The 16,737-nt window shown below is 42.2% G+C and overlaps 1 protein-coding gene across 4 annotated transcripts in view; it reads left to right on the forward strand.

Moving 5' to 3' along the window:
• The first annotated feature begins 1,893 nt into the window (after window positions 1-1,893).
• LOC310755530 (E3 ubiquitin-protein ligase RNF213-like) overlaps window positions 1,894-16,737 on the forward strand; it is a 94,960-nt gene continuing 80,116 nt past the window's right edge. Inside the window, exons 1-7 of one of the 4 annotated variants that reach the window (XM_083598464.1) lie at window positions 1,927-2,085; window positions 6,131-6,277; window positions 8,655-8,845; window positions 9,060-9,191; window positions 10,095-10,799; window positions 14,336-14,511; window positions 16,334-16,492. In XM_083598464.1, the coding sequence (XP_083454590.1) occupies window positions 8,696-8,845; window positions 9,060-9,191; window positions 10,095-10,799; window positions 14,336-14,511; window positions 16,334-16,492 (1,322 nt within the window). In that variant the 5' untranslated portion in view covers window positions 1,927-2,085; window positions 6,131-6,277; window positions 8,655-8,695. Of the gene's footprint in view, window positions 2,086-6,130; window positions 6,278-8,654; window positions 8,850-9,059; window positions 9,192-10,094; window positions 10,800-14,335; window positions 14,512-16,333; window positions 16,493-16,737 lie in introns of those variants that run through there. The other 3 variants (XM_083598465.1, XM_083598466.1, XM_083598467.1) reach the window with 3 other exon arrangements.

Here is a 16,737-nt window from a genome sequence, read left to right on the forward strand (position 1 = left end):
CTTAGACCTTGTGCAGAGCCAACTATATTTTGAAAGAAAGAAAAATGAACGAATTCCTATGCCCCACAAATAACCCAGAGATGCATTTTAAATAAAAGGAGACATTCTACTCATGTAAAAACACGCTGATTCCAGGACCGTCCACGGGCCGGATTTAGAAGGTGATTGGGCGGGATCCGGCCCCCCAGGCCTTAGTTTGCTTACCCATGATGTATACACGTCATTCTTCCTGGAACTGACAGAACCATTCAGCAGACTTCTCTTTTTAAATGATCGCAAGCAAAGGTTTACTGCAAGGCATTCAACAAAGGGGTAGGTGTGCAATGTCCCACATTAAGTGACTGCTTGTTCTCTGTTCAACATTAAAAGGCCAACACATGGACCGTGGTTCCATGAACATGTTTTTTCTTTTTTGGAGGGGGTTGTACATAATGCTTATTGCCATTATGTGGATGGCCTGTGACTTTTTGCACCTTTCTCTATAAACATCCTTCCCCTATGCATGGTCAGAAACACAGATTTTCTTGATTGGTTCATTTGGTTATCATTCTAGAACAGGCTCCTAGAGCTCTTTAGAAAGTTTAATTGCTCCAGAGAAGCCTGTGTGAGGGCAGGTGATCTACAATCTGCCATTTCACAACAGCAGTTTATTAAGACAACTTGAATGTTACATAAATCCATAGGAGACAGTTATTAAGCTCCATTCTTCTTAAAATGTCCTTCTCAAGCACAATAATGCACTAGGACGAAAAGAAGCCAGACCTCCAGCCACCCTGTGTGTGTGCATAAATGTGCATTTAAAGAGTACTCATTTTAAGTATAACTCTAGAAGTGTAAACATTTCCAAGAAGACTCAACCCACACTCCTAATGTATTTGAACACTTGCAGAACAAAACATTAATTTTGCTTTCTATTCTGGTAGGCCTGTCTTTGAAAATCATGCCTCCCAGACACACACAGCTCTAGATTTTTCCTAAAACCACAATTTCCCCAGACAATTTGTACTTCTTTTTAAATCAGATTTATTATTCATTCTTGATCACAAGAGTTGTAATTTAAACCTGGCAGCTCTTGTCTTTTGCCTGTTATTAACAGCAGCAGAGTAAAAAAATAATAATGCTCATGCCATCTCTTGCATACAATAAATAAATTAGGGTAGCCAGGTTGCAACCTGAAGATTGCAAACAGATCAAAAGCACTTACAGCTGCACCTTAAAAAACATTACTTCCCAGCTTATGCCGAATAACGATTTTCCTCAACAGGTTCACAGGGGGGTTATGGGTTCGAACCCCACATTGGGTGAAAGATTCCTGCATTGCTGGGGGGTTGGACTAGATGAGCCTTGTGGTCCCTTTCAATTCTGATGGCTGGTGGTGCAACTCAGGTCTGACATCTAGCCTGAACCCTCCTAAGAAAGTCAAAGGTTCAGGTTGCATAACTAGTTACTCTAAGAACCAAAGGTCTGACCATATTTTTGTCCGGCACCAAGAAACAGGTTAAGGATGGCTGCAGGAAAAAAAAGATAACGATGTTTTGACTCGAAGCACTATATTATGATGCCTCTGCATACGGGATCTTGGGAATCGTGTTGCGAGAGGAGGCTTCCCACGGGCAGCTGTGAAAACAAGGTGCTGGACCACAAGGGCCTTCGGCCTGAATCCGGCAGACCCCTTCCTTACGTTCTTCCGCAGCTCTGGGCTGCGTCAAAAGGTGTTTGCCGATGGATGGGGATATTTGGAGGTGACCCGTTGTCCCTTCCTCCGTTCTGCCCGTTTGGAACGAAGCCAAGCCCTGCCCTTGGATGTCTCGCGGCCATCGGGAATTCCCCGTTTCCGGCTACAGCCGGGAGGGAGGGACGGACGGAGCGGCGAGGCTGAGCGGTGGTGGGTGGGGTGGCGCTCGGAAACGAAACTATGCGCATCCTCCAATAAGAAGAAGCCGAGCGGCGAGGGGAAAGCGAAACTTTGCCGGCTTGCTTTGCCTTGCTCAGCTGCTGGTGCGTCAGAGAGGAGCGGGCTTCGCAGAAGCGGGGAAGCCTCCTTTCTGCTGAGCTGCGGGGTAGCCATTGCGGAGTTAAGCCGAGGTGAGTAACACGAAGGTGGCAGGTGTCGCCTAGGGAAGCAACCTGGCCGGCTTCGCGGCGTGACCCGTTAAAACCTTTTGCAGGCACCTAGGATAGAAACCTCTGCTCGCCTCCAAGCGGGGAAGGGGGGATGGCTTTTGCTGTCGCTTCTGCTAAACTTCTTGCAAGCTCGGGGTGGGGTGGGGGGAGGGCTGGGACACGTTTTTGTGTTCTTTTGCCTGTTTGCTTTTTTTCCCCGCGGGTGGCGGCGGCACCTGCGTGGATATTAAACGGAGTGGAACTGCAAAGGGGGAGTGGGGCACGGTTTGTTACATCGCTCATATATAGGACAGTTTGCAAAGTTGGGCGAGGAGGGGCGGGTAGCTTTCCTGGGTCTCCGCTATTGCCCTCGCTATTGAGGTGTGTTGTTGGTTTTGCTGCGGTGGGAAGGCGAAGAGGTTCCCACCTTTGCCCTGATGATATTGTGAATTTAAGCAAAGCGGCAGACCCTCCAAAGTCCGCTTCGTTGCTTTTGGGCTGCGGGGTCATGCGCCCCTCGTCGACTTTCTGTTTCACTTCCGTGAGCAGACGCTGGGCCTTTTGAACTTTCCTTTTTTTATTTTTAAAGAAGTAATGTTTATGGCATGCTCTTGCCGGAGACAATCTCCTGGATCTGGCAAGGATTCAGTGGCTGGAATAGCCGGGCCAACTTCTTGATAATGGCCTAAGTATGGGCCGTAAAGGTAAGAAAGGAAGTGGGGCAAATAGGTGGGCCCCCTTCCTTAGCTGGCTGTGGCACCTAAGCGAAAGCCCTAGGTTTGTTTGTTTTTTTTAAAGAGTGAAATTTGTTCCAATTTGTGTGATAAAAATAGTAATTTGCTGGAAACCAGCGAATAATGTGTTGCAAACATATAAAGAAGGTAATCTCAATGAATTCTGGGGTTTGTAGTGCAGCACCAGCTGCATCTACCAGTTGTAGGTGAGGTGGAGAGACAGAGACTGATCACCCGTTATATTTGCATAGTGGCTGCTGATTGGGCCATTGCACTATCTGGCCCCGGGCCTGGAGTCCAGGGGTTGTGTGTGCTGAAGCGAAAGCTTTTGTATTTCTCTCTCTCTCTCTCTCTCTCTCTCTCTCTCTCTCTCTCACACACACACACACACACACACACACACACACTACAGTATTAGATATGGGGAAGAGCTGAGGCAAAATTTACAGACCTTCTGCACTCTTCTCTTTCCTATTTCAGTTAGTAGTGTCCAAGCTATTTCAACATGTATGTTCCCAAGATGCTATTTTGACCCCAATATTCTAGTTTTAAAATGGCAGCCGTCTCCAAGTGCCCAGTGCGGGGGTGGGCCTTGTGCCTTGCCACCCTTCAGTGGGTTTTCCTGACACGTTTCCCAATCCTTTAACAGTTGCATGTCATAGGCAGAAGTTAAGTGGGTGTAAGTGCAGCTTTGTCTCTTTGCTGCGGAAGGACGGCTTCTGCCAGGAGATTTTGAGGTGTGATCCTTTTGGGAAGCCATATAAATAAATAAATAAATACCAGAGGTGTTGTGAGGTGACAAGATCTTCCTGTCCTCAGCACCTTGTCTCAAGTGGAGGAGTCTGAGGAATGGAGCCAACTTTGTCTTTTCCCATCGCCAGTGTAGGTGGAATCGTGAGGCAGCAATTTGTGTTTGGCCTCCTCAGAAAAAATACATACATACACACACATATGTTCCTTTGCTGTTAAGGACTTGTAAGCCAAACTGCTATAACCTTAAAGCACATAAGTAGCTGTGCAAATAAGTTGCATTGTATTTAGCAAAATATCAGGCAGTGAAAGAGAAAACCGATGGGAGATTACTCTTGAATTGGGCCTTGCTGATTCAATGAGACCATTGTGGGTTAGTAGTTCAATACAAAAGCACTCTCCTGGTCAGTGATAAATTGTGGATAATGGAGTACAGTACTGACATAAAGTTTAGCAGTAATGCAGTATAAGCTTTGAAATCTTCATAACTGCATTGTGTTATCTCACAATGTTTATGAGGTGGACAGGAGAAATGGTTCTTAGTCTTTAAAGGGTGAATGGCATTTCTTGTGTGATTTAAGACAGGCTGCAGTTTCTCTTTGGTTAGTTACTTATAGGTGATGGGGAAAGTGTCTTTGTATATGTTCAAAGAAACCTTTTTCTTACCCAGTTTCTAAATGTAAATACTGTAATTATGACCAGAGATAGGTTGGGGGTGATACTAAATGGGCACACTAAAAAGAACAGGGATGGGCCTACAAGAAGAATAGTACCCGCAAGAGAGACTTTAAATCACTGCTCCTGCTAACCGGTTTTGAGGAAGAGACAGCATGGGTGAGAAGACCACTTACTACCGTACTAGCTTTGATTAGTTGCACATTTTGTAGTATTAAATTGTAGGTAAACTGAAGGCAGAAACTGAGCAGGAGATGTGGTAAATGCCCATCACCACTATGCTCACACTTAAAGCAATATACATATGCCATACTGCACGGCCACTGCCAAAATAAATGTTTAGCTCAAAATACTGACATGCTTAGACACCAGACTACCTGAAGGAGAATCTCCACCCCATCATTCAGCCCAGACACCAGGGTGGATTTGATTTAAATCAAATCGATTTAAATCACTAGTCAGTAAGACTTGATTTAATTTAATTTAATTTTTAAAGAAAGACTCGTTCTTGCTGGTATAATCTTAATATTTACAAACAAAGGAAGCTTTCATTTTTGGAATAATAAATTTTCAGAGTAGTTTTTACAGTTATATAAAAATTACTGATTTGGTTATACTATTAGAAATACATAGATACTTACGAAATTACTGTGAGGTTCAATAAGTTAACTGTTTATATTTGGACAACTTTTCTTCTGTACTTTATTGGAAAGAGAAAAATAATCATTTTCTTAACAATTTAAACAATTTATTTAACTAAATCAATAACATTATAGCATATGTATCCATGTTTGTTAACTGTTGTGGTTAAACGTTGTTTTTCCCCAAAAAACTTAGACTGAGCTTTAGTACACATGAAAAACTTAAAACAAATCCTTATTTCCCGATGAATAGCCTTTGGACTATAATGTAACTTAAATAGAAAACTATCTTTAGAAAGATTTTTCCTCCAAAAGCATTTTATTTTAAAAATCCAATTTAAATTTTAAAAAATCAGATTTTTAAAAATAATTTCTTTAAAAAAAAAAATTATCCACCCTGCTGGACACTGAGATCCAGCTCCGAGGGCCTTCTGGCAGTTCTCTCAGTGCAAGAAGTGAGGTTACAGGGAACCAGTCAGAGGGCCTTCTCAGTAGTGGCACCCGCCCTGTGGAACACCCTCCTATCAGGTGCCAAGGAAATAAACAACTATCCGACTTCCAGAAGGCAGGCTTGTTTAGGGAAGTTTTTTATGTTTTAAGTTTTATTGTGTTTTTAATATTCTGTTGGGAACCGCCCAGAGTGGCTAAGGAGGCCTGGCCAGATGAGTGGGGTATAAGTAATAAATTATTTTTATTATTGCTTATTAGAACATCTTGTGACAGGTTTGACGCATTATGACTTAAGTTTATGTCTGTTCTTGGTTAGTTTTATAAGAATTTGTTAGGGTTCATGAGGCAAAATACTTTGTATTAAAAGTAGTATTGTTACTGTTATATTTACAATGAACTTTTCAGCTAAGTTCATTTAAGCCAAAGCTGCTTAAAACTATTAAAATTCACTACAAAGATACAAGTTATAACTTTGATTACATTTTGATGTCTGATGTTAATTTTAGAATTATTGTAATTGAAACCTATCTGTATCCATTTTTGTGTGTGTGTTTGAGGCGGGTTCCTGTGTTTATAACATACTGTCAAAATACAGAACTAGTGAACTTATCCGGATCTGATGAATCATTAAGCAGAACTACATTTATTAATTCTCTATGAATATATGAAATGTTACTCCAGTTAGTTTCGTTTCACTGAGTGAAACAATATGCAAGCAAGTTGTATGACTGATGTCACCTCACCCCATTTGTCTTTCGCTTTCTTGCTTTCCAACAGGCTGGGAGAAGAACTTCACCCTGGATCAGCAATTGCATGAAAAGGGCTTTAAATGCCCTGAATGTGGCAGTGCTCAGCCTGCATCTCACAAATTCTGCAGTGACTGTGGGAAGAAGTTAGCTGAGGCTTCTTCTACCAGCACACAAAGTAAGTGATTTACAGCCTTAACCAAGAATCACAAAATGGTGTACAACTACTTTCCAAGATGAATTAGGGACACAATGAAAATACATAAAAGACAGGGAAAGTTCTAGAATCATTGGTGTCTGTCTGGTTTATTGCCCCCCTTGCCTATGAATGTTCCGGACATTGCAGAGTTGTTGCTGGCTAGTCAATGTCCTTACCTCTCCTTGCCTTTTTGTGTTCCTGACGCAGGTGGCACTGTGGGTTAAACCACAGAGCCTAGGGCTTGCCGATCAGAAGGTTGGTGGTTCGAATCCCCGCGACGGGGTGAGCTCCCGTTGTTTGGTCCCTGCTCCTGCCAACCTAGCAGTTTGAAAGCATGCCAAAGTGCAAGTAGATAAATAGGTACCGCTCCGGTGGGAAGGTAAACGGCGTTTCCATGCGCTGCTCTGGTTCGCCAGAAGCGGCTTAGTCCTGCTGGCCACATGACCCGGAAGCTGTCTGCGGACAAATGCTGGCTCCCTCGGCCTATAAAGCGAGATGAGCGCTGCAACCCCAGAGTCGGCCACGACTGGACCTAATGGTCAGGGGTCCCTTTACCTTTACCTTTAACTCTGTATTGGAGAGTAAGTGTAAAATTCAACTGGTAGTACAGTGGTACCTCAGTTTAAGAACAGTCCTGTTTAATAACGATTCAGTTTATGAACTCTGCAAAACTGGAAATAGTGTCCCGGTTTGCGAACTTTACCTCAGTCTAAGAACGGAATCCAAACGATGGAAGGGCACCGGTGGCGGGAGGCCTCATTAGGGAAAGCGTGCCTCGGTTTAAGAATGGACTTCCGGAACAGATTAAGTTTGTAAACCGAGGTACCACTATAATTTAATCAATAATAGCATGAGATGTATATAAGTTCCAGTTTGTGCATATGTTATTTCTGTCTCTCTCTCCACTCTTTTATCCCATACCATGTTGTCATTCTCTTTTGGCATGTTAGTTGTAGAGCTAAATGCACTGTTTTAAAAACCACTAAACTCATGCCCCCAAACCTTAACTGGGTCAATGTGTTGGGGTAGGTGTGCGTGGAAGTCCAAAGAAGTGATTAAATTTCTCCAACAGCAAGACACAGGCTTAGAAGTATTTTACAGATTATATTGCCTCCATTCATAGTTCAAGACATTATACATTTCACACATATGACAAGACAAGTTCTCCAAGCTTCTAAACACTAGCAGCTCCAACTTACTCAAATTTTACAGAAAGCGATTGTCCAAACGCCTGACTCTTGCAACTTCCCACAGTTCTCTGTTCTCCGAGCTGCTCTCTTCTCTTCCTCAGGAATGTGGATGTGGGAGAATATCTCATATGGAACAGTACGTAAGAAGTCACCCAGCAACTAGATAAGAAAACCACAAGCCCCTTTCAGCTGCACTTTGGAAAATATAAATGAATGTCCAGCTTTTTCCCCTCCAGCTTTTTGTCCTTCACTTGCCCATTTTCTGCACATTCCTAACACTTCCCTTACCTCATGATTCCTATTACACATCTACTTTCCCTTATGCTATAAAGTGAGGAACGCTAAGATACTCTGCGATCCATGCGAACAAAGCATAGAAAAACCAAAAACGCCTCTCTGTCCCTTACCTGAGAGATACTATTTTAAGAATATAATGGTGGTAACAAGAGGCTGCTCTTCTTCCTCACCATGCCATCTGCAGTGGGGGAAAAAGTTTGACAAGCATAATTATGGCCTAAACATGCTAGAATAACACCACTGGGGGAAAACAGCTGTTAGAAGGCATGTTATGTGACCTATTTATTTATTTATTGAAACATTCTGTCTTTCTTAGACAAAATGCCAAACGTGGCTTACATAAAAAATCAAATAGGCGCAGCCAAATGAGTTGGTGGACATTAGTCATACAGCTTGCATATGTGTTGTTAACACTCTGTGTGAAAAGAAACTGAAACATTAAGATATATACAGCAACAGATTTAAAAAAAATACTGCAGACCAAAATGGCAATGGTGCAATAGCCACAGAGAAAGTGTAACTTATTTTGTCATTGTACAGTAATTAAAAGGATTACTTTCTGCAGTATGATGAATGGAATGTGCTAATAAAATGAAATGTGACTTATAGAGACAGTATCTGAGATGTGTTGTTGCATCAGAAAGGCAAGCATATGCTCTTCAATTTCTTCATTGAAAGAGAGGTGTAACCTGAGGTTCATGCCTGGGGATTTAATAATTAAGTAATGCTCTTTGTGGGCTTGACAGAAAATTTACTGACTTCTGTGTCTAAAAATGTTGGTTCCTGTTCACCACTGAGACCCCCAGCTCTGCCTCTGAACTAATGTCAGACTTCTCCATAGATAACTTTCTGCAATTCTTCTGTTTCAGTTGCAGAAAACAGAGATGCAAAACTGACTTCAGTGCTGGAGATGGAGCCTGGGGGCGAACTGAGAGTGGAAAGCTCCCCTTCCTTGGGATCTTCCGTTGATAAGCAGCCACTAACTGGGGAAGCACAAGGGGAGCCAGAAAAATCTTTATCTGAGAGCCCAGGGAGTCAAGCCTCTCTCACACAGAAAAAAGTGAGTACATTTGAGAACAGGTTGGGCATAGTGCAGAGATTTCAGAAATACAAACTTTCGCTTCCTGCTGTCTGCTATGGTGGAGCTGTTAAGTGTGCTTTGCTGATGCTTCTTGAAATGGCCACTTGGTTTAAAGTTGCTGCATTGATAGGCAAGCAGTTACATTTTGCTTACAAATGCTAAGCTCTCTGAAAGCAAGGCTATTTTTCAACAGGCAGTAAAAGTTGAGAACGATGTTGACTGGAATGAGTTGAATGAGGATGATAACCCTCCTTCCAGAAAAAGGAAAAAGGAGAAACCAGACCTATATGAGGGCAGCAGCCCATGCTCAAGCCCGCAGCAGGTAGTTTTTCCTATGTGCAGTGAGTAATTAAGTAAGTGAATTGGTCTGAAGTATCAGTTGCCAGTCAAGTGTCTGCTGTGAATTGCTGATTGGAAAAATGCATTTTTGTCAGAATCCTTGACTAGTTCTTGCAAATAGAAAACCTTGCCCAAAATCCTGGAGAGCTACTGCCACTGCACTGAGCTGGATGGACCAATGGCCTGATTCAATCTAAGGCAGCTTCCTATGAAAGCTAGGTTTTCTCACCCATGGAAAATGGCAGCCATGGGTGCATTATGTTCCATCTTCAGATTCAGGTCCAGTTTCAAGGGACGCTCCACAAAGAGCATATTACAGTAATCCAGTCTTGAGTTCACCAATGCATGAGTCATAGCAGAAAGTTATTTCTGTCCAGGAAAGTGCATAATTGCATACCAACCAGTTGATAGGAGGTGCTCCTTGCCATGGATTGAAGGACAAGTAATTAGTAGTACAGTCGTACCTCCGCTCCTGAATGCCTTAGGAGTTGAACGTTCCGGCTCCCGAATGATCGAAAACCAGAAGTGAGTGTTCTGGTTTTCGAACGCTTTTTTGGAAGCCCGAATGTCCGACACAGCTTCCGCTATTGTTTCTGGCGTGCCTCTGCATTCGGAAACCAATCAGAAACCGTGCCTTGGTTTCTGAACATTTCGGAAGTTGAACGGACTTCCAGAATGGATTATGTTTGACTTACAAAGTACCACTGTAATAATAACAGATGTGCCTAGGTCTTTTCCATAGCTAAGAGTGGAAGCATATGCTGGGAAGGTTAATATTCAGGATGTAGGGTGAATGATCTATTCTTGCTTTACCTCTGAACCTTTAAAAGCAGGGTTTCTCCATTTTAAGAGGTGAGTGTTATTTTATTTTATTTTTTCCATCATGCAGAAGAAGAAAAAGAAGAAGAAAAAGAAAAGGCATCCCTCAGATGCTGAAGTTCAGGACTCCTCAATGACATCCTTGACAAGATGTTTTAGTTCAGCACCACCAAGTCTTGATCACTTTAGCCCTGAAGTGACAGATGCAAAAAACCAACCAAAGGAAATTCAAAGCCCAGAAGATAAATTGACCAAATCAGACAAGGAGTCAGCTGGTGACAGTGGAGGTCAGATTAAAAGTAGCCCCTTAGACATAAATCAGAGTCTAGCAGTTGTTGCAGAAAAATATGTTAGTGATATTGATACCAAGAGTCAGGATAGTAATAATGGTGCAGCAGACCAGCATGCTGGTGCTGCAGTTGCAGAAGAGAAGATGGAGGAGGAAAGCTCTGAAAAGAATGATGAAATTGGTGAACAGACAGGTTCTAGTAAAGAACAAAGTAAGACAAGCTCTACTGCAACTGATCTGTCTCAGGGAAATATATCAGATACTCAGACTTTGGTGGCCACACAACCTAATTCTGATGGAGATGCAGAGAACGTATCTTTGGACCCTCGCTGTACTGGTGAATCTTCCGAAAATAAAGTTGCAAAATCAAGTACAGAAGATCAAAATCAGGAAATTAAGACCGCTTCGTCTGAATCAGAAGTGAGCCCGGGTCGTAAGAAAACAGTTGAAGAGACCAAGCAACAGACAAGTGCTTCGGTTTCAAAGGTATGTTGCCTGATTCCTATTGGCTGTCTTGTTGTGTGGGCATATGTCTGCTTCCATTGCCTTCTTGGGTGTTGTCCTGAATAGGAGAGTTCAAGCTGCATGTCATCCATCTGCTTATTAATGAAAGGAGGCATTGCATCTCTAGATGACCTCCCATAGTGGTTTCATGCACTTGTTGAACAGAGTAGAAGGCAATATCGAGTCCTGCAGGCGGTAATGGACTTTGTGGTGGGCTGACGCCACTTACCTGTTCTCCTGGCAGCTGTGCCACTGCTGCTTACTGGGGGGGGGGGGAAGGGTGAGGCAGCATGGAGGTTGGCATGGAGCAAATCCACCAACACAGCCAGTCCTAGCACCATCTTCTGGAATCTACAATCCAGGATGGACTAGAACCACTGCAGAACTGTTACCTGTTAATTTCATCCTAGAATGGTACTCTCAAAAGGTGCTGTGCTTGGTATCAAAAGCTGCCGAGAAATTCAAATAGTACTAACAGACCGAATCAGCTCCAGGTTTCAGGGGGCCCCAGGCAAAATAATCCTGCCCCTGTTGAACTTATCAGGCATGGGGCAAGAAGCAGCAGTGAGAGGAATACAGTGAACAAATCATCCTTGTCATCCTTCCCCAATGTCCCTGGTGTTAAAAGATGGGTTAGTCCCTTATTTGCTGAAGCTTCGTTAGGTGCTAGGATTGAGCTTTTGTTTTTAAAAGGGGTTCATTTATCCTAATGGAGACAAGCTCCCTGCTCTGGACTGGATGGTTCCCTTTCAGAATCTTTCCTTTGTTGCCCAGGGCTGTAAGATTCACTGAGGGATTGAAAAGGAAGCTGTCCTTTTCTGTCCTCCCAATTCCCCTGATTTTATGTTGCGTAAGTGCATTGGGGAGGGGCTTAAGGGATCACATGCTAGCTTGTCTGATCTAGTTGCATAGCGCACTGGGCCACAGTGGAGGAAAATACTTAGAGGGAGCCCATTCAACCTGATCCAGTGAAGAGCCAGGTGTTACCACCAGGATTCACCAGAGGCTGTTGAAAGAAGAGATTCATTTGCGTGAAAACAAAATATTGTGGGGGAGATACCCCTACCCACCTAGGGGAGATACCCCTAGCCACCTAGTCCATGGCTTCTAAAATAACCCCTTCTGGTAACCTGTCTCAAACATAATTTTCTCATTGGGAGCTGGACACAAGATTAAGCTCCCCCCCCATATGTATGTGTGTGTGTGTGTGTGTGTGTGTGTGTGTGTGTGTATACACACAATTTATTAATTTTATATTAACAAAAACAAAAAAAACCACAATCAAAATCATACATCTTAATTGACTTCCCTCCACTCCCCCTCCTGGTTCCATTATTTTATACTTCTTCATACACATCCACAAAATCTTATATTCTTAACTATCCAATTTTAAAACCTTATTCATGTTGTTACAAGTGACCTTTAAAAGTTCAACTAACGTAAAAGCCTATACATAAAGCTTGCTAAATATGCCTTGAACATCCCCCCCTTTTTTAAAAAAAGAAAGAAAACAATGTCCTTTTTCTTTCTAGAGTTTCAAAATGTCTAGTATGTCCTGCATAGTTCATTAGTTTGCTTTGCCAGTCTCTATCTTCTTTGGTGGTGGCTTCTTCCTTCTATAGGGATGGGCTGGTCTTGGCCTGGCATCCATTCTCAGATGCAGGAACAAAGTCTTTTGCATGGTAAATCCGTTAGGTCCTGTATCTTTCAGAATCATAGCTTCTGTTTTTTTTAAACAAAAGTCATTTTCAACATTCTCTTCAAATCTTTATATATCACTTCCCAAGCCTTCTTAATAATTTTGCATTGCCACCACATATGGTAGCCTCTCATACCTTTTACCTGCCCTTCCTGCTTCATCTCCATCACCGCCAAAGCTTCCCAAATCAATTCACACAAGGTGTCATTTTTGTCATAGACCACCCTTACTTTCCCTTGCATTTTCCTCAAACCTCGTACCTCAGCATTTCCCACGTTAGTGGTGTGTGCATTCACTTCTTTAAATTGTCCCACAGCCTCTGAAAGTAAATTAGTATTTTCCCAAACTTGAGAGGCTGCCTTATCAGCATTTTGCTTTATTTCTTTTGTCTGATCGAACAATTCTCTTTTAAATTCTAAAAGTAAGTCAAATAATTCATATTTCTCTTGTCTTACGGCTTTGCTGGTTTGTTTCAGCATTAAGATTTTTTCTGCCAATTCTAATTTGAGATGGGGCTGCAGTTCTCTTGCTGTTTCCCAGCTTCCTTTCTAAGATTAAATTTCAAAACAAAAAGTCCTTTCCCACCAGGGAAAGTGTTATTTTGGCTTTATCAGTACTTTGTCAAGGCTGTTTCACTAGACTCAATAAAAAAACCCCGTACTTCCAGCCTCCTCCCTCTCTCCCTTCTACTTTGCTCACAAAAACAAATTTTAGCAGATTTAACAATTGTATATCCCTTCTTTACATCCCTTAACATCAGAGTAATTTTTAATTGCCAATACTGTATAAATAAAACTGAATTATTTGAAAATCCGATTTAGGCCAATATTAGCAATGAATATTATAGTCCTTTTTTATAATCTTGCTTTTTAACCAGCTGTTACCTTTTAATAAAATAAGTCCACAATTATAATTCCGTTAGGTTAGATGTCTTCAGCACTCTGAAAGCTCAAAAACCTCTTTCCCACAAGTAGCATAAATCCAGAGGGTCAGTCCAATCTTTCTTCCTGAGAGGAAATTTGTGATATTCTTCCATACAATAACAGTGCAGTCCTTCTCCGGTTTAGCCTCCATTTAAAGTCAAGTTCAATTGCAACATAGGATGGATTCAAGTTCAAATTCAAGTCAAGTTCAATGTATTTTTTTTAAAGAGAAAATCTTGAGTGATTGGTATAAGTAAGAGCTTGGTGAAATCTTTTAATCTTTATTATTCATTAGCTAACTTATCTTCCAAAGTGAACTTCATCAACACTTCACTTGTATGTATTTTGTGCTCATATCACCAGGAACAGGAGTGGACTTCCTTTTAACATTCCCCTTTTTTGCCAAATCAATCAAATTAAGCACTCCTCACCTTTGCAATCGGTTTCGGTCTTCTGAAAAGGTAACCGCTCGTGGCTGGATTGGAGGTTTTGCTCTCTACGAAGCCACGTTGGTGCCTAGCTCACCGGCACACTTGGTTTCCCCCCTCCCCACTCGCCGCGCCTTTCGGCACAAAGGCAGGGACCGGCAGTACCGAGCGGCCGTTAGTGAGCCGCAGGACCCCGAGACACCTCAGTGCTCCTCTTGGGTCTTTTTGGGGAGGTGCATCGCCCTTGCGCTCTTCCCCTTAGGCTCCAATAGGGCCAAATATGACAGGAGCTGTCAGATTCGCGGTCCGCTCGCCATCTTGCGGAAACTTCTAAAATAACCCGTTCTGATGACGTGTCTCAAGCATAATTTTCTCCTTGGTAGCCGGGCACAAGATTAAGTCCCGCCCCCCCCACAAGAGACTAGTACATTTTTTCAAGCATTTGAATCACATATGCCTGTGTTACAGAAAGCCAAGTTGGAAGAACAGACTAAAGCGGAAAATGTCTGCAAAAAACCAGAAGAAGCAGCAACTCCAGCAGAAGGGTCTGAGAAGGGAAAGACTTCTGCTTCTACCAATGAGAAGAAGCAACAGAAAGATCAAAAGACTAAGAAGCAGCAGGCAAACCAGGAAGTCAAGCAGAGGTATAGCACATTTCTGTTTATTTCAAAAGTGGTATTAGATTGGAATTGGCCAGTAGCAGTTGTTGCATAGTTCTGATCCGAAAGGTTAGAAACACGAAACTTTACTAAATCTGAAATTACCGCAAATACTCATCTAACCCACTTCACTATGTAGTGTTCATAGATCTTCCCAGTGCCACCAACATCTCATTAGTACCATTTCTAAAATACTATTATTTCTGTAAAGCATTTTTAAAAGACCTCAATGGATAAGCTAACCGTTGGAGCAATCATTTTTACCCACTCATTATTTCTGTATTGATCAGTTCATTTTATTTTTTAGGAAGAAGACGGAAGATAATAAACATTACACCTTTTAACATACCTGCTTGTTTTCCCTTTTGACATAAGCGACTTAAGGGTAGAGCAATCCATATTACAGTTTAATTTACCTTGGGATAAATTATGCCAGTGTGACTTATCCTTATTCCAAACTCCACTCAGAAGCCTAATGGAGGGAAAGAAGTCTTTAAAGTTGAGTTTGACTTATTCAACCCCTTTTGCCAGTGTAACTCTCACTGGGTTGCTAGGTCATATGACTGAGCTGAACAGAATTTGGAATAAGGTTAAATCTGCCTCTCCACACCCCCAACATGCCCTGGAACACGCCCCCCCCCCAGGACTAAAAGCCTCAGTTCAGCTGGCTGAGCCAGGATGGAGGACTTGCCTAGAATATCTCTGGCTAAGCCAGCATGAAAGCCTTCAGTTGGTGTAGGAGATTGCCTGTTCCAAACATTACTCATCCTAGTGGATCTTGGGTTTGGATTGCTCCCTTAAATTGGTGACAGCCACAGCTTCTCTTGAAGTTGTACCATGCCAGCCCAGGCGTAGCTCCACCTTTGCTGGTGTAATGTCTTTGCATCTTATTTGGGCAGAAGCCTGTCTGCTTATGTACTGCTACACATATGGACTTGCTATGTCTTTTCCAACACATAATTGATGTAATATAGTATTGGCATAGGTACTGCCAAAACTTTGGAGACTAAGATGCAACTGTTCCTACCCTTGGCAGTAACAATATCCGTTCAGCTTGGAACTGAAGTTGGGAGGGTGGAGGCTTCTTAATGGCTCTGCACTTAACACTTAGAGCCAAAACAAATATCCAGCTGAACTTTTTGGCTTGGGGGGCATGGAGGGCATGGGTGTGAAGGAAACACATACCGTAGTTTATTTCATTTGCCAAACCCTGACACCCTCATCACCCTGGCAGTTGGGGTGAACAGTATTAGTGAACCTTGTACATATTGGGTGGTGGTCAACTGTTAATTTCAACGGGTCTACTCAGAGCAAAACTTAAGGAGAATGGCTAAATTAGGTCCATTAATTTAGATCGGTCTGCTCTGAGTAATGCCTATTGCTTTTAATTCCCAGCAATGGCATATTTTGGATTCTTTGAGCATTTGTTTGCATTTTCTGACCATAGGAACTATCTTGTATAGAATAATATGAATAGTTTGAACTGATTTGTGAACCTGGATCATACTGTTTGGTATAATGAATATTAGCTGAAATTTATAGGAAAAAAAATGAGTTTTGATATCTCACCATCTGTTCCTTGAAGCTTCTGAAAGACTTCTCTAATTTTATTCATACAGTGATACTTGGTGTCTCTTCTTGGTAGTTTTCTCCCCCTCCTCTCCTCTCCTCTAACATATACTGTAGAGTTGTGGTGTGGACTCTTCAACGCCATGGAACCATTTTCTGTTCTGATACATTGTGGTGCCCTACTCCATAAATTCACCAAAATATGTTATACTGACCATTGTTGTCTTCACTGTTGCAGCCATGTGAGTTCTGATGAAGGCGTTACAGTATATTTTCATGCTATACTTTCCAAGGACTTCAAGTTGGATGCTGCGAAGCACAAAGTTTTTGTCAGGGCACAAGGCATATCTGGCTATGTTAACTGGAAGGAAAATGTCTGTGAGATGACTTTCACAAAGTGAGTACAATTTTGTGCATTCATGCAAGCTTTGGAATGGATTCATGGGCCAGAAAGAATATTGCTATATGTAGAAGTGCTAGATGATGGTAACAAATAATAAGATCTGGCAAGGTATTTAGTCTCCCCTTTGATTTTTTCAGTACCTCTGTCCTAGCATTCTTGCTTTATCTTTTTCCAACTCTGTGGTTACTAATTTCCCCCCTAGTTCAGATAAGGCAATTTTCATTAACCACTGTGTGATT

The sequence above is a fragment of the Podarcis filfolensis genome, assembly GCF_964270895.1.
Source record: "Podarcis filfolensis genome assembly, chromosome: 2".
In the NCBI taxonomy this organism is placed as follows: Eukaryota; Metazoa; Chordata; class Lepidosauria; order Squamata; family Lacertidae; genus Podarcis; species Podarcis filfolensis.